Source organism: Bombina bombina, chromosome 1 (genome assembly GCF_027579735.1).
Source record: "Bombina bombina isolate aBomBom1 chromosome 1, aBomBom1.pri, whole genome shotgun sequence".
Classification (NCBI taxonomy): Eukaryota; Metazoa; Chordata; class Amphibia; order Anura; family Bombinatoridae; genus Bombina; species Bombina bombina.
Genome location: NC_069499.1, coordinates 1,454,283,781 through 1,454,308,028, shown reverse-complemented (window position 1 = coordinate 1,454,308,028; position 24,248 = coordinate 1,454,283,781). Strand labels below are relative to the sequence as shown.

Here is a 24,248-nt window from a genome sequence, read left to right as displayed (position 1 = left end):
GCAGTCACATGTCAATTTAGCCGTTCCATTCTGTGGCAATGCACACACAATTCCAGAGCCATTTAAGAGAATTCTCATACACCAGGTGCCTGTGCTGAACGGTACAATGACACTAACCATACGGCTGGTGAACGTGGGAAGCAGTAGTGGGCACAAGCACTAACACACACCAGACAACTGGAGAGCAGGTATAACAGGTCATGGAAACAAAAGTAAGAGTAGTCACACATCACAAGCACGTTGAGTTCTTATTGAAAATAAAAATTATAATAATAATTAAAAAAAAAAAAAAGTTTGCCTTAATCTCTCAGTTTGTAGGTTTGAGATGTTTGGTACAGGGCAGACCAGACAACAGGAGCAGAGGGGGGGCAATTGGGGTCCTAAATCAGGACAACTCTGTTTAGTCCATACATATAGCCTCAGAGTAACCTCTTTATGCCAGAAATCAATAATTAAAAGGAAGATAATGAAAGTGCTTCCACAAAACAAAGGCTGACACATTATGACTTTTTGGGATCCTGTGTGTTCCTCCTCTTCAAATCATTCAGGTCAACAGGCTTAAAAGCTGAAAAACATAGAAATATTCAGAATCAGCGCTCATAGAAATACAACATATTAGAATTGATGGCAATTAAACACAGAAATCCATGGAAATATATAGCATAATAAAAATGATCCATGGAGCACACAAACAAGATATGTATTGAAGCACAACCTGCCTTATCCCATAACTCCCCTCTGATGTGGGATCTCTATGGCACCCTATTATATACATCCTTCCTCATCAGCTATGTGGGATCTCCCCTGTTCGTCATTCTGCACCAGTGCAAGAATAAAACTAGACTCACTAAGGCCTTAAAGAATTTACCATTTATAAAAGTGCTGTTAGTTATGGACCTGAGTAGGGACATTAAACTCAAAAATGTTCTCTCAAGATTCATATAGGTGCAATTTTAAACAACTTTCCAGTTGACTTCTTTTATCTAATTTGCTTTGTTCTCTGTGTTTCCTTTGTTGAAAACAATGCCTAGGTAGGCTCAGCAGCAGCAGTGCTTTACTGGGAGCTAGATGCTGTTTGGTTGCTGCACACATATGCCTCGTTATTGGCTCAGCCGATGAGTTTAGCTAGCTCACAGTACAGCATTGCCGCTTCTTCAACAAAGGATACATGAAAATTAAGCAAAATTTTATAATAGAAGAAAATTGTGTAAACATGTATATTCTATAGATAGTCATTATCAATTTATGATTAATTTTAGGAATGTTTGGTATTGGAAAGTGCAAAAGAGCTTCTGGTGTCAGAGTTATCTGTTTTTGGAAAATGGAGCTCATCATAGTGGAGGATTGTTCCCATATATTTGTAATTTTTTCACAATGCCACCACATATGCATGTAGGTTCCTCTTTTACCGCATCCCCTATAGCATAGGTGGGATGTTGCCGTCTCAAATCTATTAGATCTCATTGGGTGTAAGTACCATCTGAAGGCAACTTTAATATAGTTTTCTTTAAGTAGGGCGTTAGGAGGAAAGACTTGCATTTTAACCAATCAGTGCTGACTCCTATGTAACTCCACGGGCATGAGCACGTTATCTATATGAAACACATGAACTAACACCCTCTAGTTGTGAAAAAACTGTCAAAATACATTCAGATAAGAGGCGGACTTCAAGGGCTAAGAAGTTAGCATATGAGCCTACCTAGGTTTGGCTTTCAACTAAGAATACCAAGAGAACAAAGCAAAATTGATGATAAAAGTAAATTGGAAAGTTGTTTAAAATTGCATGCCCTATATGAATCATGAAAGTTTATTTTTGACTAGACTGTCCCTTTAAGTTAGCAAGGTGGCTCTCAAAAAAAAAGAGAAGGTTAAAAAAATCTGTCTTATTGTTACATTTTGCAAATCTGGGGGCAGTTCAGGGATACACCCCTTTAAAAAGACGGTTGGAACATACATTTCTGCTCTACCTTGCTTTGGTTAATTAGCTTGAGCTCTGATCTAACCAAATGCTATGTAAATAGGTAAATGCCACCTTACTTTTATCATCTTATTTTGCTTGTCAATTTTGCTTGTCCCATAAAGGCCAAAAAGCAAATCCTGTAATCTTAAAATACAACTAATCCAATAGTTAAGTTAGGTATTTAGTTTCCATTTAAACTGAAACAGCTTTTACTTTTTAAATTTATGCTTAGCTGATAAACAATATTTATGCTTACCTGATCAATTTATTTATTTCCGGATATGGTCCACGGCTTGAGTAATTACTGATGGGAATATCACTCCTTGCCAGCAGGAGGAGGCAAAGAGCACCACAGTTATACTGCTAAGTATCACTCCCTTACCCATGACCCCAAGTCATTCGACCGAAGGGAAATGGAGAAAAAGGAGTAACACAAGGTGTAGAGGTGCCTGAGGTTATAATCAAAAGAACAACTGTCTTAAAATAAAAAGTGTGGGGCCGTGGACCCACCATATCTGGAAAGAAATACATTTATCAGGTAAGCATAATTTTTGTTTTTCTTTCCTAAGATATGGCGAGTCCACGGCTTGAGTAATTACTGTTGGGAACCAAATAGCCAAGCTAGAGGACACAGATAAATAGGGAGGGACAAGACAGGCAGTCCTAAACAGAAGCACCACCGCTTAAAGAACCTTTCTCCCAAAAGAAGCCTCAGCCGAGGCAAAAGTATCAAATTTGGAACATTTGGAAAAAGTATGTAGAGAAGACAAAGTTGCAGCCTTGCAAATTTGTTCCACAGAAGCTTCATTTTTGAAAGCCCAAGAAGAGGAAACAGTTTGTGTGGAATGAGCAGTAATTCTCTCAGGAGGCTGCTTTCCAGCAGTCGCATAAGCTAAACAAATTATACTTTGTAACTAAAAATAAAGAATATTAGCAGTAGTTTTCTGGCCTTTACGTTTCCCAGAGAGACAGACAAAGAGGGCAGAGGACGGGCGAAAAAAAAGTAGAATTTAAGAGCATGTACAACATCCAAATTGTGTAACAAATGTTCTTTGGAAGGAGGATTAGGACACAGAGAGGGAACAACAATTTCCTGATTGATATTTCTATTAGAAACAACCTTAGGAAGGAAACCTAACTTAGTACGAAGAACCGCCTTATCAGCATGAAAAATAAGATAAGGGGAATCACACTGCAGAGCTGAGAGTTCCAAAACTCTTAGATCAGAAGAGAAAGCAACAAGAAACAAAACCTTCCAAGATAACAACAATGTCTATGGAATGCAACAGCTGAAACGGAGCCAGCTGTAAAACTTTAAGAACAAGGTTAAGGCTCCAAGGAGGAGCAACAGACTTAAAGACAGGCCTGATTCTGACCAAGGCCTGACAAAAAGATTGCACATCTGGCACATTCAAAAAAACGAAGTTTGACAGTTCGAATAAAATCCAAAAATCCTTTATTGATATGCTTTAAAACATAGGAAGGAAGCCAAAAAATTAGGAGAGCGCAGCACAACCTGGCTTACGCGTTTCGGCTTTCGCTGTAGTCATAGCCAATAGTGCTGAGCTGTGATCAACCTATCACCTTTAAAAACACTAAGACGCAACCTAACTGGTTGCTGTTAATTACAAACGCTGAACCTAATTAAAATAATTGAGTAACCCAAACTGCGTGTAGATGAGAAACTCTGGAAACAAAAAAAATGTAAACATTCTCAGCTTAGCACAGTAACAATTTCCAAATAACAGCATACAATTACAGGATGATACTGAACTATGGATGACAAAAGCTAAGGAAAAGCGGTTTTGCAATGACATACTAGTGCAAATACATAAAAAGGCAATTAAGCATATGGATATACATTTAGAGGCATCTTTAGTATCAAATATATAATAATAATCCACAAACATTTTTTATGTGCCAAAAAATTAATATGAAAATATATACAATCTAGCACTTAAAAAATCCCTAAAGGTTAGTGTGACCATAGCATATTTTATCATTTCTCCACAATAATAAGAGCATATGAGACAAAGCAATGAATGCGTAACAAAGCAATAATGATACGCACTAAATGTTAGAAACAAGCATGTTATGTGCCAAAAAAAATGAATATGAAAAAAATATATATATACAATTTAGCACTTAAAAAGTCCCTAAAGGTTAGTATGGCCATAGCATATTTTATCATTGCCCCACAATAATGAAAGCATACGAGACAACGTAATGAATGTGTAACAAAGCAATGATGATATGCACTGAATGTTAGAAGCAAAGGAAATGCAGTTGTGCAGTAACATTCTAAGACATATATATTAAGAGGCAATAGGACATATAAAATATATACATATTTAGAAACGCCTCTAACATCTAGTATAGAATAATAGACCATAAACAATTTTTTTTTTATGTACCAAAAAATGTATATGAAAATATATATAATTTAGCAATCAAAAAGTCCATGAAAGTATTAAGGACCAAAGCGTATCTTATTACCTCACCACAATGATGAAAGTGAAGATGTAGAGAAATCCCAGGTAGGGCACTACATCTCATTCCCAAAAATTAATAAGGTCATATTTAGAATTGAGACCTTTCAGTATGCGAGTGCCCAACCTGAAGATCCAATACATCTCCCTTTTTGCCAAAATTTGGTCTAGATTTCCTCTCCTCTTAGGAGCAGTTATTTTTTCAATCGCATGCCATCTGAAGGAGTGCATACTGCTGTTATTTTTAACTGCACAATGTTGTACAAGAGGAGTACTGTAGAAGATTTACCCCTAGAAATGGTTGACAAGTGTTCCCTGATACGGGAATTGGCATCCCTACTCGTGAGCCCCACGTACTGCAAATTGCAAACAGTACATTCAATGAGATAGATAAGATAAGAAAATGTGCAATTTAAACAAGATTGTATGTCAAAAACCTCTCCAATTGTGGTGGATCGAAAAGAACTAGTAACATGTACATAGCCACAGGGCTTACAGCAACTATGACCACACCTGAACATACCAACATGTGCAAGCCACGAACTTGAGGGAGCTGTGCTGGATTTGAGTTGTGTAGGTGAGAGGATAGAACCCAATGTACGACACTTCCTATATGAGCACCTAATAACTCTCTCAACAGTATCAACAAGCGCATCATCTGCTGCAAGTAAAGAAAAGTGTTTTTTAATGATAGCACAGATTTGAGGGTATTGTGTGCTGCATCCTGTAACAAAATGTAAACCCTGAAAGCCAGAAAGTTTGTTTTTTATCTTTAAGGCTGGCATCAGACAAAAGTTTTCTCCTCTCCATTTTGTCAACCTGCTTTCTGGCTCTATTAACCTCTCTTTTAGGATATTTCCTTGCATGTAATCTCTCTTCTAACATATTAGCCTCTCTCATATAATCATTTAGTTCACTGCAGTTACGTTTAAGCCCTTGGCCACTGCAAATGTAACATGATCAGGATGACAGGAGGCTGCATGAAGAAGAGTGTTACCTGCTATGGGCTTGCGATAAACCTTTGAAACAATCTTACCTTCTAAACTTCCCACTAGATTTAAATCCAAAAAATTAATTGAGTAGGAATCAGTTTCAAAAGTGAACCGCAGGCCCATATCGTTAGTATTCAAATAGTCAATGAAAGGCTGAATAAGCTCCATTGGACCTGACCAAATTAGCAAAAGATCATCTATAAACCTTTTAAACAATCTGATGTGAGATTTGAAGGGATTTCCTCCCCCAAAGATGTGCACCATCTCCCACCAACCTAGATATAAGTTGGCATATGACGGGACAAACTTAGCACCCATTGCTGTGCCACATCTTTGGAGGAAGAAATCTCCCTCAAATCTGAAGTAATTGTGTGTAAGTAAAAATTTGGTCACCTTTACAATAAACTGCTGAAATGCATCTGTATAGTCAGTGTAAGAAAAAGGCCAGTGCTTTGAGGCCCATATCATTGGGTATCAAAGAGTAGAAAGACACAGCATCAATTGTGAGCCAAGTGTAACTACTCTCCCATTGAACTTGTTCAACTATATTCAAAACATGTTTAGTGTCACGAATATAAGTAACCAGTGAGAAAACCAAGGGTTGCAATAAGGAATCTAGTCACTCTGAAGTGCGCTCAAGCAAATAATCAATACCACTAATGATAGGATGCCCTTGTACATTAGTGATTGTTTTATGTACTTTTGGCAAGTGGTGGAACCAGGGTGTTTTAGTAAATTCAACATCTAGATATGCAAGAGTTTGAGAATAAAAAAACCCTGTTCCAGATCATCATCCAACAGCTGTCTTAGTTCCAACCTGAAGACACTTGTGTGATCCCCTTTAAGCTTGGAATATTCATTTGTGTTAGAAAGCTGTCTCAAAGCCTTACACACATACATAGAATGATCCATGACTACAACCGTACCTCATTTATCAGCGGGGCGTATGACCAGGTCCCTGTTCTGTTCAAGTGAAACTAGTGCTTCTTTTTGCCCTCTAGTGAGGTTAAATTTTGATTTAAGAATACAAGATTTTATAGAATCACTTAGGGCGACTAGATCAGAATGAACTCTATTGTGAAAAGTTTCCACAATATTGCCCCTGCTTTGAATCGGGTAAAACCTTGATTTATTTCTGAATGACTTACCCTTAGCAACTACACCTCGCCCCTCTATAGTAACTGCCTCCAATAACTATAAACCAACCACATCACAGGATTCCCCAAAGCTAGTAAAGTCTGTTACTGTCATATCATGTAGTGCATTGTGTGCATGTGTGCCCTCTGTATTGGATCCCTTAAAATGTTTGAACTGTCAAACTTCGTTTTTTGGATCTATTTACTCGCACCAGAGTGACAGTTCGAATTAGACACTTTGTTACAGCTCGCTGTTATCCACTGGCTCCTGGGCTGGCAGTTTTCTCTGCAGGATTGGTCGATGCATACGGCACAGGTCCGTCACTGAAAAGGAGAGAGCGGATAGGCTGATATCCTTATTGGTCCGTTTGTACTGAGGTGAGAAGCCTAACGAGTAGCGGTTACAACGGTAACCGTATGAACAGCCTTGTTGTGATATGGTTGATTTGAAATTTCAACTACCGTTTCACAGTGACTAAATTCAGCATACATTTGTAACGGCTATTTGGAGTATCAGGTGGTTTGCAAACTGTCTACTGTACATTAGATCTCTAAGTGACTATTGTGGGGTTTTATCCACGGTTCCCAACAACCTACTTTACCATCTGGCACATCCGCCAAACATTTATGTAGTAAAACTGATAAAGCAGAAATCTGACCCTTCAGGGTACTGACTGACAATCCCTTCTCCAGGTCTTCCTGAAGAAAAGATAAAATTCTAGGAATTCAAATTCCACTCCAAGAGTAGCCCTTGGATTCACACCAATAAAGATATTTACGCCATATCTTATGGTAAATCTTTCTAGTAACAGGATTGCGAGCCTGAATCATGGCCTCAATGACCGACTCAGAAAAACCACGCTTAAGACAGAATTAAGCGTTCAATCTCCAAGCAGTCAGCTTCAGAGAAACGAGATTTGGATGAAGGAAGGGACCCTGAATCAGGAGGTCTTTCCTCAGAGGTAGTCTCCAAAGTGGGCCTGCGGATCTCTTGACCTTGAACAGTACCTTGGAAGCTTGGCGTTCTGACGGGACGCCATCAGATCTAACTCTGGCCCCCCCCCCCATTTGAGGACTAAGCTGGAAAACACCAACGGATGGAGTTCCCACTCCCCGGGATGAAAAGTCTGTCTGCTTCCTAGTTGTCTACTCCTGGCATGTGGATGGCAGATAGACAGCAATTGTGGGTCTTTAACCACTGAAGAATCCGAGTAACCTCCTTCATGGCTAAGGAACTCAGAGTTCCTCCCTGGTGATTGACGTAAGCCACAGAGGTTATGTTGTCTGACTGGAACCTGATAAATTGGGCTGAGGACAACCGAGGTCAAGCCAATAGAGGATTGTAAATCACCATCAACTCCAAGATGCTGATAGGAAAAGCAGACTCCTCCCGAGTCCAAAGTTCCTGAGCTTTTAACGAGTTCCAGACTACTCCCCAGCCCAGCAGGCTGGCGTCCATGGTCACGATCACCCAGGAAGGTCTCCGAAAGCATGTGCCCTTAGACAGATGTTCCTGAGAAATCCACCACGGGAGAGAATCCCTTGACAACTGATCTAACTATTCTATGAGATAGACCCGCATGGTCACCATTCCATTGTCTGAGCATGCACAACTGGAGAGCTCACAAATGGAATCGAGCAAAAGGAATGATGTCCATGGAAGCCACCATCAGACCGATTACCTCCATACATTGAGCCATTGAAAGATGAGCAGTAGCCTGAAGAGAGAGGCAAGAGGAAATTATTTTGTTTTTCCTGACCTCTGTCAGAAAAATCTTCATCAATAGAGAATCTATTACGGTCCATAAGAACACTACTCTTGTAGCAGGGGAAAGGGAGATTTTTTCCAGATTTACATTCCATCCATGGGAATGAAGAAAAGACAACAATGTCTCTGTGTGAGATTTAGCTTTTTGAAAAGATGGCACCTGAACCAATCAGATACCGCACTAGTCACAGTGGCAATACACACCGCAGGTTGCCATTGGAGACCTTGATGAACATAAATCTTTTTCAAATAAGCCTCATGCTTCTTGTCCATCGGATCCTTAAAAGAGCAACTATCCTCAATAGGAATAGTGGTCCTCTTAGCCAGAGTGGAAATGGCCTCTTTAACTTTGGGTACAGTATACCAAGGGTCTTTAAGGGTCTTTAAAAATTGGAGACGGGGAAAAAAAAAAAAAGACACCCCTGGTTTCTCCCATTACTGTGAGATAATCTCCCAAGCACGGTCCGGCACAGGAAAAACCTCCGAAGTGGAAGGTTCATCAAAGAAACTATTACGTTTACTAGATTTCTTAGGAGTGACGACAGGGGTATCGGAGTCATCTAAAGTAGCTAAAACCTCCTTTTTAACAATACACGAAGGTGTTCAAGCTTAAATCTGAAGGATACCACCTCAGTCTCAGAAGAAGGAATTATACTGCCCGAATCTGAGATTTCACCCTCAGAAAGTTCCGATGTATCTTTCTCATCAGACTTATGAGAAAGGGCAACTTTGGAAGCAGAACTGAGGACAGGCACCTTACTTTCTGAGTTTCTAGATTTCCTTGTGTTTTCCCTGTAATCTGGGAATGGCAGCTAATGCCGCAGATACTGCTGATGATACCTGGGCAGCAATTTCTACTTTTAAATAAACTCCACTAGGAGTTATCGAGGAACCGCAGGGCACTGCATGTGATGCCATTGAGGCTTGGGACGTAGCAGGAGAAAGTTGAGCTATTATTTTAACAGCATCATCCTGAGAGACATTAGGTTCAAACATCTTACCTTTATTTTTCAAGGTTTTATTGACACATGATGAACATAATTGCATAGGAGCTGCAATTTGTGCATCTAAACATAATAAAGCATGAATTCATGAGAGCAGGCTCTTGCTCCATATCAGACATGTTGTGAAACAGTAGATGAACTTGTACAGAAAAGTTTCAAAGATTTTAATATTCAACTAAAATAAGCCAAGGAAAAAATACACTTCACATTTTATCCAAAATTAGGATCGATCCCCAGCTAAAATTATGTGAGAAAAGTTAAGAAAAAAACATCAAATAAACTTCTAAAATACCCCTCAGGCAACCCCACACCTCAATTATTGAGGTGTCTTACCGCTACCAATTAAGACCGGATCACCCAGAAATGGAGAAAAACTACTTTTTCCTCAGAAACAATATGAAGTAAAGACGGTCACGTGACTGCAACTGCCAAGCTCAAATTACTGCTGCGACACACAGAGGCACTAAAAATAGCTTCCTGGTACACTGAGTACCAGAAATAACAGTTTAAAATGTTGCATTGTTTAATTTTAAAGCCATGGGGAAATGAATAAGCTGTTGAAATAGAAAATGCAGCCTTACTTTCAGTTTAAACTTGAATTGTTTTATCAATTAAATGTGTCAGAAAATAAAACCTAATAAAAACATTTTAACCTTTCTTTTTAAAATAGTTTAAATGTTAGTCTCAAACATGCTACAGTGCCTGCTTCATGCCCCAGTGTAACCCATACAACAGGATTATCTATGTCCCAATAACAAAAGTAGTGTCTTTTAATTTAAAAGGGACAGTCAAGTCCAAAAAAAAAAACTTTCATATTTCAAATAGGGCATGTAATTTTAAACAACTTTCCAATTTACTTTTATCAACAATTTTGCTTTGTTCTCTTGGTATTCTAGTTGAAAGCAAACCTAGGAAGGCACATATGATAATTTCTAAGCCCTTGAAGGCCGCCTCTATTTTATTTACTTTTCACAGCAGGGGAGAGCAAGCTTATGTAGGCCATATAGATAGCATTGTGATCACGCTCGTGGCTAGTGGCAGACACTGCACTAATTGGCTAAAATGCAAGTCAATAGATAATAACTAAAAGTCATGTGATTAGGGGCGGTCAGAAAATGCTTAGATACAAGTTAGTCACAGAAGTAAAAAGTGTATTAATATAACAGTGTTGGTTTTGCAAAACTGGGGAATGGGTAATAAAGGGATTATCTATCTTTTTAAACAACAAAAATTCTGGTGTTGACTGACCCTTTAAGTGCATGGTCTCCCCAACTGGAAGAAAAAGCACTTACCTGCTCCGCTGTCCGTCATGTAGACAGTTACAAGGTATGAGACCTTTGAAAAAGAAAGAACAGAGTAGCCAACTCTGGCTTTCTAAACTAGGGAAGCAATTGTTAGGAAAACACAGTAAGTACCTCTTTACAAGTTCCTAACTGCTTTAAAGCCATGACTACCTGACTGCAAGAGGAATGATGTGGAATATGGCTATACCCCAAAACTTGCTTGTAGATGAAATCAAAAATTTTCTTCAGACACCTAAACTTCACCTCTTCCATGCACCGAAGGCAGAGAGAATGACTGGGGGTTGTGGTAAGGGAGTGATACTTAGCAGTTTAACTGTGGTGCTCTTTGCCTCCTCCTGCTGGCCAAGAGTGATATTCCCAACAGTAATTACTCAAGCCGTGGACTCACCATATCTTAGGAAAGAAAAATTATTTTATTTCGGAATGATGATAGTCCACAGTGACAGTTCTCCATATCATATGGGATATATTTTCCGCCACTAGAAGGAGGTTAAGAACCCATATCAGAGCTTAAAATCATTCCCATCTCTCTCTTAGTTTAACGTATAGCCGAGTAGAGAATAGGAAACATATAGGTAGGAAAGACAAAGCAGTGTCTGTAGAGGTGTCATTAGAACGGTCGCACAAAAAAAAAAAAAAAAGGGCAGGGCCTGTGGACCATCATCATTCCGAAAGAAAAAAAAAATTATCAGGTAAGCATACATTTTGTTTTCTTTCATAAAATGAGGACAGTCCACAGTCCTCCATAATATATGGAATTAATACCCAAGCAGATGGTCTCCGTTACAGAAAGGGTGGGAAAATGTTCTGGCAGTTGTTATTTAGCCAACACTGTGGCATGAAGTACTTTCCCACCAAAAGCTTTTTGCGAAGAAGCAAAAAGTTTAAAAAGTTATAACATTTGGAAAAAATAAGGAGGAGAGCAGACCATATTGAAGCATTGCACATCTGCTCCAAAGATGCATAGTTTAAAAAAAAAAAAAAACACCAAGTTTACACAGCCCTTGTAGAATGAGCTGTGATACACTTCACTATATGACAGTCTGAGGGATAATGGTCTGGAGCTGTTTTTCAGGGTTTGGGCTAGGCCCCTTAATTCCAGTGAAGGGTCATCTTAATGATACAGGATACAAAGACATTTTATATGACTAAGTGCCTACAACTTTGTGGAAACAATTTGGAGAAATACCTTTCCTGTTCCCCCCGTGCAGATTAAAAAGGTACATGAAAAAAATGGTTGACAAATTTGGCGTAGAGGAACTCGAGTGACCTCAACTCCATTGAACCCCATCGGGATGAACTAGAACTCTGACTGGGAAACTGAACTTCTTGTCCAATATAAGTGCCTCATCTCAAAAACACTCTTGGCTAAATGGACACAAATTCCCACAAACACACTCAAAAATCTTGTGTAAAGCCTTCCAAGTAAAACTGCAACTGTTATAGCTGCAAAGGGGGGAAACTCCATATTAATGGCCATGGTTTTGGAGTGGGTTGTCCAAATTCATATAGGTGTGATGGTCAGATGTCCACATACTCTTGGCCATAGTGTGTACACACACTTTTACAATAACAGGTCATTTTAACCCTTTGATGACAGGGTTAATGTGTCTACATCGGAACAACATGCACAATCGCGAGATTTCAATGATGGGCTCAGGACAGGGGGGGGGTGTCCCTATGACGCTAGGCACACCCTCCAGACCGCAATCGCATCCTGGAAGCGATGTTGGCAAACGGCTAAGACGTTCTATTCCGTCCTAACGGCGCTAAAGCCCGGTGCGGTTTGGACAGACTAGAACGTCATAACGGCGTTAAAAGGTTAAAATCCAAAATGTCAATGAATGCAAAATCAAATAGGAAATTCTGAAATTAAATTCTCTCAGGCCTACAGAATTTAATATTATACATAAAATGTATTTTAGCATTGCCCTACACACACACACACAATCTCAGGATAACTGCAGTATGAACAATAGATTTATACTCTCACAGGGGCTATACTCTCACAGGGGTAGGGGAAAAGCACAACTTTTAACTCACAGAACTTACACTTTAGGTTGTTGGGGGTCCTTTCCACATATTCTTCCACAAGTCCACCAGACACCTGGTTTCTCAAGTCTCGCTCCACGCTCTGCCAAGCTGTGGATACAAACACCACAATGTGATAGCTGACCAGACAGACAATGAGAGACTTTTTTTAAAAATATAAATAAATAAAAAAGAAAGAAAATTAAAAGAAGGAAGAATTGTACTAGTTGGTATTTATAAAGTAGGTTTATTTACACTAGAAATAGCAAAACATTTGTAACACAAATTAAAACATCTCACTTTAAAAAAAAATCCAAACAGCTAAAAGACCTGAATGGGGAAAGTAGATTTATTGATGACACTCTGTACAGAGAGCTTGTTTCTTAACACATTGCACTTATGCCTGTGGTGGACCGGTTTGGTTCTGTATATTTTGGCATTATAAAATACAAAACTGCACAAATAATTGCTAAGTGCCCAAATATCACCCGGTTTCTGAAATTAAACTTCCTATGTTTAAGTGCCACTGAACAAGGATTGTGTTTTTATGTTTTAAATTTGAATAGTAATTGTACTGGTGTTCAGACTGAAACATGAACAAACACTCACAACAGTGATTTATACTCCTTGTCCCACTGCCTGGAGTTAAAGCTGGTGGGAAGGCAAGTGCTAAGCCCAGCTGCCCAGAGAATATGCAGCAGGTGAGGAAATTGATAAACAGATGTGCAGTGGCATGCATCATAGCGCAAAGGTGCGGCTAAGATACTGTTTATTTCCCCAAACATATTAGGTCCTTAAAGCAGCATTTTACCAGACTTCAGGGCAACTTTTGTTAGGTGTTGTGGGGTCCCATGGACATTCATTAACAAATATAATGTCCATAAAGATTTAGAGGTTTTCATGCAAAGGTTCACAAGTGAAGGACACTGTTCACATGTAACTGAAGAAATACAAATGAAATAAGCGGTCTGTAAGCAGCAGGACTTGGGGGAAGGAATATGTTTTACCTTCATATATAAATCGAACGTTCTCCTCATGGGCTGGCGTGAAGATCTCAGTGCTGCTTGGAGACCTTGTGTTACTGGAAGGTCGCTTTCCATTATAAACCACACGGGAAACTGGGGAGCTATAAACATGACAATGTGTTAGTACTTAAAAGTATCATCCAGTGAAAAAACATTCTCATGATAATCTCACTTAAAGGGACACTGAATCCAAAAAAAAATTATTTCGTGATTCAGATAGAGCATGCAAATGTAAGCAACTTTCCGATTTACTCCTATTATCAAATTTTCTTCATTATCTTGGTATCTTTATTGGAAAAGCAAGAATGTAAGTTTAGATGTCGGCCCATTTTTGGTGAACAACCTGGGTTGTTCTTGCTGATTGGTGAATAAATTCAACAACCAATAAACAAGTGCTGTCCATGGTCTGAACAAAAAAATACCTTAGATGCATTCTTTTTCAAATAGAGATAGACAGAGAATGAAGAACAATTGATAATAGGAGTATATAAGAAAGCAGCTTTAAATTGCATGCTCTAACTGAATCATAAAAGAAAAAAATGTGGGTTCAGTGTCCCTTTAAGCAAACACACTTCCATTCTCAGAGGTTTCTTAAAATCAGGTTGTCAGTAAGCATGGCTCCATACTGACTGGCTAAGGAGATTCCCAGTGAGATCATCTTTGAAAGTCTTCTTCTTAACTCTCCCCAGGGAGAAAAGAACCTAGCAACCTCTTGCTCAGAAAGGATACCAAAGATCACCTCTACTAGACAAAACATTAGAGGCCATCTAATTGAGGAAGTGCTTGATACAACACTGTATCCAGCTATGTTCAGTGCCCATCAGATGCACATTCCTATGCATGACATCAAGTCTCATTGCCTGAAAACATATCTGCAGCCAACCATAAAACTTGGGTAATGCACTACAATGCATTAACTGAGGTCAGTGAAAAATGCAGAAAAAAGTGGTAGCTTCACAGAAGAGCAACTGTGGAGGAATGGATAAGGTAAGAAGCAGGGGTGCGGAAAATAATTGCCATTGCTAAACAGCCGTTAACGATGCTGCATCTATGTAGTGCAGATCCAAATCGATTCAGGGGTCAGTGACGTCATTGTGCAACGTCACTTGAGCCGCCTCTCACACTGAATGATGAGAGGGCTTAAAGTGATGGCAGACAGAGTAAATAACTTTTTTTTATTTGCAGCGTTATCTGTCCCTTGCTGCCTCCATGTAAAAGATATTAATTCAGAAATGTGATTGACATATGGTGCATACAATAGCAGATGCCCCATTTGCCCTCACGCTGCTGGTGCTTAAAGGGCTCTGAATTAACAATGCACACTATGTAAGTGCAGTTGTCAGACGAGCTGACAAAGCCTCATGTAAACAGTGAATATTTTCTTGTATTGTCGATTCACTGTTTACTGTTGCGTTCTCTGCTGCATGTTTGTTCTTTATGTTATATCCCTAGCCCAGACGAGCATTTGAGGGTTGCTATTAGATATAGTAAGTCAAAAGTTTTACAAAAGTATCTAATAGCAACCCTCAAAGGCTTGTTTGGGCTAGGGGTATGACAGAAAGAGCAAACATGCAGCAGAGACCACAACAGTAAACAGTGCAGCGATAATACAAGAAAATATTCACTGTTTACATGAGGCTGCTGTCGGCTCGTCAGACCGCTCCTGTCCCGTCAGAACTCTCCTAGGCTTGAAGCAGGCAGCACAGCAGGAGGGCTTAATTAATCTGCACTTCACTTTCACCCGCGCCAGCACCTTTCCCTCTAGGACACTTTATTGCATAGAACGATAGGCTATATATTGTTCCTTCCCAGCATTGGTTGCCCTTTAACAAAGCACAACAATCATTGTAGCTGCAGATCTGATGCATCATAGAGCAGTATAAACCTGTTTAGAGTGCTTACATGATTGATTAGGTGACCCTTTGTTTATGCCAGCTCAGAACCCTGATCAGTTACTGTGACACTGCTCACATACCATGCATTCCTTTCAAAGCTCTCCAATACACAGAATACTAGTCTCATATGAGCTTAGGGAGCAAAATAACAGCCCCATCTATAAGCCAAGTGTAATATGTGACAGGATATTTAGTTGTACTTTGTATGTGTATATAAATGTATATGTTACATATAAACCTATATCCTGTTAAAAGCATATCTATTACCTTAAATCTGAATACATTATTTTTAGTTAAAGAAAAAAATCTATATCACACATATCCTATGTGATGTATACGAGACCTGCTCTGCTAAAAGTCAATCATTTATACACCTTGGTTCATAAGCTGTGCATTATTCCCTGACAAAAGATGCTGCTTCTTCTATTGAAAATATTAAAGGGACACTGAACCCAATTTTTTTCTTTTGTAATTCAGAAAGAGCATGCAATTTTAATCAACTTTCTAATTTACTCCTATTATCAATTTTTCTTCGTTTTCTTGCTATCATTATTTGAAAAAGAAGGCATCTAAGCTTTTTTTTTTGGTTTCAGTACTCTGGACAGCACTTTTTTATTGCTGAATGAATTTATCCACCAATCAGCAAGGACAACCCAGGTTGTTCACCAAAAATGGGCCGGCATCTAAACTTACATTCTTGCATTTCAAATAAAGATACCAAGAGAATGAATAAAATTTGATAATAGGAGTAAATTAGAAAGTTGCTTAACATTTCATGCTCAATCTGAATCATGAAAGAAAATTTTTGGGTACAGTGTCCCTTTAAGTGTAGTACCATGTCACACTACAAAGTATTACATAAGATATTACACAGCCAATATCACTGTCCAGCACTTTCCTTTTTACACACGTGCCAGCTGCAGGGGCCTGCAAGCCCAAGACACAAAAGGTAAAAATACAACAGCAGCACTGTGAATTGCAATTTAAATGCTCAATTTTATTCCAGCATAGAGGGAACAGATGATCTGTTCCCTCTATGCTGGAATAAAATTGAGCATTTAAATTGCAATTCATAAGCTATTACACCCCCATGTATAGCACATAGCTAAAAATGGGGTCCTATTCTACTCCTATATTTGTATGTATCTGTTTACCTAAAATTCAATTGATTGCTCAATTTTATAAGTTAAAAATTAAAGCTATTCCCTTCATCCTTACCTGTTGCTATGGGGTGAATCCCCTATTAGGTAGACAGACACGTTTCTATATATAGTATTTCCCCTCTATGCCCTAGTTATCTGACAGACAGAATTATGGAACAGAACATAGATAGCACAGTTTTACTAAATAATTGCATGTCAGTTGTTCTGCAGATACTATACAGTGTTCAGACTTGCTACATGCAGAAAGTGTCCTTTTTTTAGTGCAGATTAAAAAAAAGGGAGTTCTGACTGCTTGAATTTGTTGATGAAAATCATGGGCAGTAATAGTGATGCATTATGGAATCGAATCGTTGACAGGATAATCATAATCAAATCAAAATCGTAAGACCAGTGAAGATGCGCACCCCTAGTAAGAAGGCTATCTTTAATTTAAAAAAAACCTTTAGATGCTGTCTGGTCATTTTGGAAACTTTAATAGCTTTCAGATATACTACAATGCTGAAAGTGCCAAGCTTAGAATCTTCTTAATGAGGTAGGAACTAGATACTCCCAAATAGAAACAGTGCACTGCAACATTTTTACTTCAACATCAAATTCTAAGAAACTACCCTTCATAAGTAGTAAAATAAGAAAAGGCCACCTTCAGGTAGAAACGGAGAAAGGACAAAGTTTACAGTCAATGTGACTTGGGACTAAGTTGGGCTTCCAGGCAGGACAATCATAAAGAGAAGGATTCTCATTATCACTAATCAGAAAGCATTAATAATTTCATCAACAGCACTCAGACAAAGCTTTCATGAGGTCTTATGTTTAGAAAGATAGGATTTCTGAATCACATACTTAGGCATCAAAACAAATGCATTAATATACAGATATTTTTAATCACCTGGTCATTGCGGAATTGTCAGGATCCCAGAAGCAAATGTGTGCACCTTGTCTGGTAGTCAGTAGAGGATAAACTAACAGAAAGAGAACAAAATCGTTAGCTTCACAGAACACTTGGGGAGAATAGCAGTACTCAAAATTAAATTGTGGAAATCAGCAAAGAGTGATCCTATGCATAACCATTTTTAATGTACTCTACTTTCACACAATAACAAAAGAATTTTGTAGCTGAAAAAGTCTGAAATCTGAATTTAAATTCAGTAGGACTGATCAGTGTAATAACCTTTGCCTGTGCTAACTCTATGAGAAGGTACAGTATTTGAATACTGGCGTATGATCCTTATAGAATATGATGAAAACAGTAATAACTTTACTAGAAGACTTTTTTGCTAACAGAGATATATTGCAAATAAAATGGTTGTATTTAAAATTGTACTGCGCCCACACACATTTCAGTTTTGACCTATGTTTTACATTCGCATGAGTCAAATAGAGCATGCAATTTTAAGGCATTTTATAATTTACTTCTATTAACAAATTTGCTTTGTTCTCTTGGTAGCCTTTGTCAAAAAGCATACGTAGGTAGGCTCAGGAGCAGCAGTGCACCACTGGGAGCTAGTTGGCGATTGGTGGATCTACATCTAGGCCTCTTGTCACTGGCCAACAAGATGTATTATATGTGCAGCATTTTAATTTTGTACTTTTATGTCCCTTAATGAAAAAAAAACTTTTATCAAATATGACTTCTGTTCAAATGCATGTCCCCAGCATTACTAGAGGAAGCTGCACCCAGGTGGTAAATCGCCTTAGAGCAAGCCAACAAGTTACTGAGCTGCTGTTGGTTCCTGAGAGTGCGCTTCTCTTTCTCCCAGCATTCTCATTAAAGGGATATGAAACCCAGAAATGTTATTTTGTGATTAAACACGGCATACAATTTATAAAAAGTTTCCAATTGACTTCTTTTACCAAATTTGCTTTGTTACCATGGTATTGTTTATTAAAGAGATACTTGTGTAGGTGGCTATAGCACTACATGGCAGAACATTGTGCTTTTGCAAATGAATAACACGCATACAAAATTGCTTCCTTTTTGTCCTCCAGACACGTGCACCCTCCTAAGCTTACGCCTCTGCTTTTCAAAAAAACATACCAAAAGAACGAAGACAATTTAAAAATAGAATTCAATTAGAAAGGGTTTTTTTTTTTTTGGTTTTTTTAAAATTGCATGCTCATGTGAATCATGAAAGAAAACATCTGGGTTCCATAATCCTTTAAGAACCTTCATACTCAAAACATTTTTGACATTATATAAGGTAAAACTAATGTTCCACTGCTGAATATTACATTTGCCTATTTTGAATATAACATTTGCTTTAGGGAAAAACATACATTTGATTGCTTTTTTCTGATTGTCATTAAATTCCTCTATGAAAAACATTAGCATATTAACATTTAAATGTCATACTCAAAACAGAGGAATGTCAAATTTATTTGCAGCACTCAACGTTCGTTTAGAACAGACATTCATTTAGATTTGAACATTCACCTGGTAGGGACTATGTATGCTACAAACCCTGATTTATAGAACATAGCAAAATATTGTATTAGCAAAATGTTAAACTAAATACAAAATTTGTAAAAAAACAAACAAAATTTTGTAAATATCCAATGCTGCATAAAATAAAAGTTAAACTCCACACTACAGGGAGTGCAGAATTATTAGGCAAATGAGTATTTTGACCACATCATCCTCTTTATGCATGTTGTCTTACTCCAAGCTGTATAGGCTCGAAAGCCTACTACCAATTAAGCATATTAGGTGATGTGCATCTCTGTAATGAGAAGGAGTGTGGTCTAATGACATCAACACCCTATATCAGGTGTGCATAATTATTAGGCAACTTCCTTTCCTTTGGCAAAATGGGTCAAAAGAAGGACTTGACAGGCTCAGAAAAGTCAAAAATAGTGAGATATCTTGCAGAGGGATGCAGCACTCTTAAAATTGCAAAGCTTCTGAAGCGTGATCATCGAACAATCAAGCGTTTCATTCAAAATAGTCAACAGGGTCGTAAGAAGCGTGTGGAAAAACCAAGGCGCAAAATAACTGCCCATGAACTGAGAAAAGTCAAGCGTGCAGCTGCCAAGATGCTACTTGCCACCAGTTTGGCCATATTTCAGAGCTGCAACATCACTGGAGTGCCCAAAAGCACAAGGTGTGCAATACTCAGAGACATGGCCAAGGTAAGAAAGGCTGAAAGACGACCACCACTGAACAAGACACACAAGCTGAAACGTCAAGACTGGGCCAAGAAATATCTCAAGACTGATTTTTCTAAGGTTTTATGGACTAATGAGAGTGAGTCTTGATGGGCCAGATGGATGGGCCCGTGGCTGGATTGGTAAAGGGCAGAGAGCTCCAGTCCGACTCAGACGCCAGCAAGGTGGAGGTGGAGTACTGGTTTGGGCTGGTATCATCAAAGATGAGCTTGTGGGGCCTTTTCGGGTTGAGGATGGAGTCAAGCTCAACTCCCAGTCCTACTGCCAGTTTCTGGAAGACACCTTCTTCAAGCAGTGGTACAGGAAGAAGTCTGCATCCTTCAAGAAAAACATGCTTTTCATGCAGGACAATGCTCCATCACACGCGTCCAAGTACTCCACAGCGTGGCTGGCAAGAAAGGGTATAAAAGAAGAAAATCTAATGACATGGCCTCCTTGTTCACCTGATCTGAACCCCATTGAGAACCTGTGGTCCATCATCAAATGTGAGATTTACAAGGAGGGAAAACAGTACACCTCTCTGAACAGTGTCTGGGAGGCTGTGGTTGCTGCTGCACGCAATGTTGATGGTGAACAGATCAAAACACTGACAGAATCCATGGATGGCAGGCTTTTGAGTGTCCTTGCAAAGAAAGGTGGCTATATTGGTCACTGATTTGTTTTTGAATGTCAGAAATGTATATTTGTGAATGTTGAGATGTTATATTGGTTTCACTGGTAAAAATAAATAATTGAAATGGGTATATATTTGTTTTTTGTTAAGTTGCCTAATAATTATGCACAGTAATAGTCACCTGCACACACAGATATCCCCCTAAAATAGCTAAAACTAAAAACAAACTAAAAACTACTTCCAAAAATATTCAGCTTTGATATTAATGAGTTTTTTGGGTTCATTGAAAATTAATCCTCAAAAATACAACTTGCTTAATAATTCTGCACTCCCTGTATATTCTGACCTGAAAAAAATATTTAACCCTACGCAACACATTTATACAGGCCAAACAACTTAAAGGGACAATGAACCCAATTTTTTTCTGTCATGATTCAGATAGAGCATGCAATTTTAAGCAACTTTCTAATTTACTCCTATTATCAATTTTTTTTATTCTCTTGCCATCTTTATTTGAAAATCATGAATGTAAATCTTAGCAGAAAGCCCATTTTGGTTCAGCACCATGGATAGCGCCTGCTTATTGGAGGCAGACATTTACCCACCAATAAGCAAGAATAACCCAGGTTCTCAAACAAAAATAGGCCGGCTCCTATGCATCACATTCCTGCTTTTTAAATAAAGATAGCAAGAGAACGAAAAAAATTGATAATAGGAGTAAATTAGAAAGTTGCTTAAAAATACATGCGCTATCTGAATCATTAAAGAAAAAAAATGTTCCTTTAATAGTATTCTAAATTAAATATTATGGTTAAAAATGTTATTGAATATTATGACTTGCATGTATTCTTGCAACATTAACTTAAGGCTTAAATACACATCCACAGATAAGATACCATTGCTGCCTAGGACACTTTCAGATTTGAAAAGAAAAGTATATTTATGCACCCTAGTGGGTGTGTATTTAGCCACTGCAACCAATCATGACTTCAGTTTCAATGGTGGACAATACAGTTTGATGTTGAACCCCCTGTGCCAGACTGTATGCGGAGCATGCTCCTGCAGCTATATTGTGTAGGAAGACACTATACAACATAGCTACAGGAGTACACTCTACATACAATCTATTTTATTCTATAACATATAAATCATCTCAGTGAAAGCACATAAAGAATGGCAAAGGGACAGTAAAGTTATAATTAGACATTCATGATTTAGACAGCATACAATTTTAAACAACTTTCAAATTGACTTTTATTATTTAATCAGCTTCCTTCTCTTTATATCCTTTGCTGAAATGTTTATCTAGGTAAACTCAGGAGTAGCAAATAACCTAGGTTCTAGCTGCTGATTGGTGGCTGCACATATATACCAATTTTCATTGGAGCACCCATGTGTTCAGTTGGAAACCAGTAGTGCATTGCTGCTCCTTCAACAAATGATACAAAGAGAATGAAGGAAATGTGATAATGGAAGTAAAATGGAAAGTTGTTTAAAACTATGTTCTACCTAAATCAGGGCTCGACAAACCCAGGAGCCTGGTAGCCACTGGCTCCTAACTTTTTGGGTTATTCTCCATATGTCTATATACAAATCCAACAGTCTGGCTCCTAAAAATATGCCTGGCTCCCAAATATTCTTACTGGCTCCTAATTTTTAAACACATTTGTCAAGCACTGACCTAAATTATGAAAGATACATTTTGGGTTTCATTTCCCTTTAAGGTGACAGGTGCTGCTGTAAACTGAAGCCTCTGCAAAGCTTCTAATTTCAATACAAATCCAAATGAAAACCGTTCACAGCACATCCATAAAATATTTATTATGACAGCTATGTATTTTGTGCTATCACAAGAAAGGAATGTTTTATCGAGGTGCTGTGAAAGGTTTTCATTTGGATTTCTACATACAATCTATGTAGCAGGCATTAGGGCATGATTAGCTGTACCACCTAGAGATACAACTGGAAAGAAAGAAAAACAGATACCCAGCATCAGTGACTGCACAGGGTATGTAACACACACACTGGGTGTCAAAATATACCCTTCCTTCCAATCTGAACGTGCCCAGGGCAGCACAGACAATAGCATGGGAACAAAGCATATTTGACAAAAGAAGTAAATTGGAAACATTTTTTTTTAAATGGTATGCTCTGTCTGAAACACAACAGAACAGCAAATGTTGGTGTTTTATATCACTTTAAAAGGTTTACTAACCCTTTAAGGAAATCCAGCAGTACACACGTATACAAAATGCATCCCCCAGGTACACACACCTTTCATGTTTAGCTGGGTAAAATAACAGAGATGTTTACATATTGTCTGTTAGATGTCTATCTAAACTTTTAGGTAAAAAATCTTATAACGTATTTTTATCAAACTATTTGGCAACATCTTTCAGTTATTTTAACCTGCTAATCACAGAAGTCAGTGACTTTGTGATGCATGTGCATATATCTGTGTGCATGCAATATGTCTGTAAGTCTGTGTATGCGTCTGTTGTGATGCATATCATATGGATACCGGTGCATCTGTGTATACCTGGGTGATGCTTGTGCATGTTTCCTACATGATGCGCATACTTGTAGCTGTAAGTATGACCATGCATATGACAATGTATATATACACGTAAATATAACCCGTGTATATGCACCTACCAGTTCCGTATGTGCCTGTGCAGAGTGTACATACCAGTATGTACTTATATATCAGTGTGCCTGTGATATGTATACATATCTGTGTCTAAACTGTATATACGCTCATATATAACTTACGTTGCAGCTACGGTCGCCTATAGTTACACCCCCAAAATGTCTAGCGATCATTTCCCGCATCCAAAACCCCTTTATGTTGTTGTCGCCCTACCTTCCAGTTGTTATTTTTTCGGTACCCAACTCGCAGGCCCAAAGCGGAAATTACGTCAGAAGCTGTGCGCACAAACAGAAACATCTAGTAGTAGTCTGTTAAGCCAGTCCACTAAACAACTGCTAGTGTTTGGTCACGTGATACAATTAGGAGTTAGATGTTTAGCAACAGTACTCGTGCACACTGAAGTATATAACTGTATTATTTGCTAGCACGTATCCTGCTTTATGAGCACGGCCTACCTGTGATATGTATCCACAATTTATTAAAATAAATATTTAGAACAATGGTGGGTATGAAGTTATAAGTAGGAATCTCCCAGGTTTAGGACAATTGTGCCTTTGATTTATTACTGTATAATTTAGTATGACTATGTTAACCGTTAGCACTGCGCAAATAATATAGAATTGCAATGTGTGCTTTTGAACATGAGTTGGGTTGTCAGATGTGTCCCCCCCCCCCCCCAAAAAAAAAAGACTGGCCACCCACTGTATAGTGGGAGATGAATCACGCGTTGTATATAGACACACACACATATAGATATATATATACTGAATCACACACACACACAATATTGTATAAACATTGTGATACCAGTGAGAGCACTGAGAATAAGAATACAATACGGCTAAAATACTAATTGGGCAATAAAATACCCTAAAATAATTGATTACCCATGGTAATTTTATTTTAGCGTATTTTATTCTCTATGGGAGAAACAAGCGTTTTAATTTCCCAGCCACTGTTGATGTTTTCTATACAATGTTTCTTAACCCTTTCCTGTAGGGGTTAAAGTGTCTACATCGGAACAACTGCTCTGATGTAAACAATTTGAACTCTCGC

At 38.4% G+C, this 24,248-nt stretch overlaps 1 protein-coding gene across 2 annotated transcripts; it reads right to left on the bottom strand.

Annotated features, from left to right (window-relative positions):
• Positions 1-229: 229 nt before the first annotated feature.
• Positions 230-23,473, bottom strand: MCRIP1 (MAPK regulated corepressor interacting protein 1). 2 transcript variants are annotated; one of them, XM_053705911.1, is made up of 5 exons: positions 23,406-23,473; positions 17,654-17,726; positions 13,692-13,810; positions 12,706-12,795; positions 230-565 (listed from the first exon to the last, which is right to left on the bottom strand). In XM_053705911.1, the coding sequence occupies exons 2-5, from the start codon at positions 17,659-17,661 to the stop codon at positions 501-503; spliced, it is 282 nt and encodes a 93-aa protein (XP_053561886.1). In that variant the 5' UTR covers positions 17,662-17,726; positions 23,406-23,473; the 3' UTR covers positions 230-500. The 2 variants fall into 2 exon arrangements, with proteins under 2 accessions (XP_053561886.1, XP_053561895.1); XM_053705920.1 differs by having other exon boundaries at positions 23,315-23,420.
• Between the last annotated feature and the right edge of the window lie 775 nt (positions 23,474-24,248).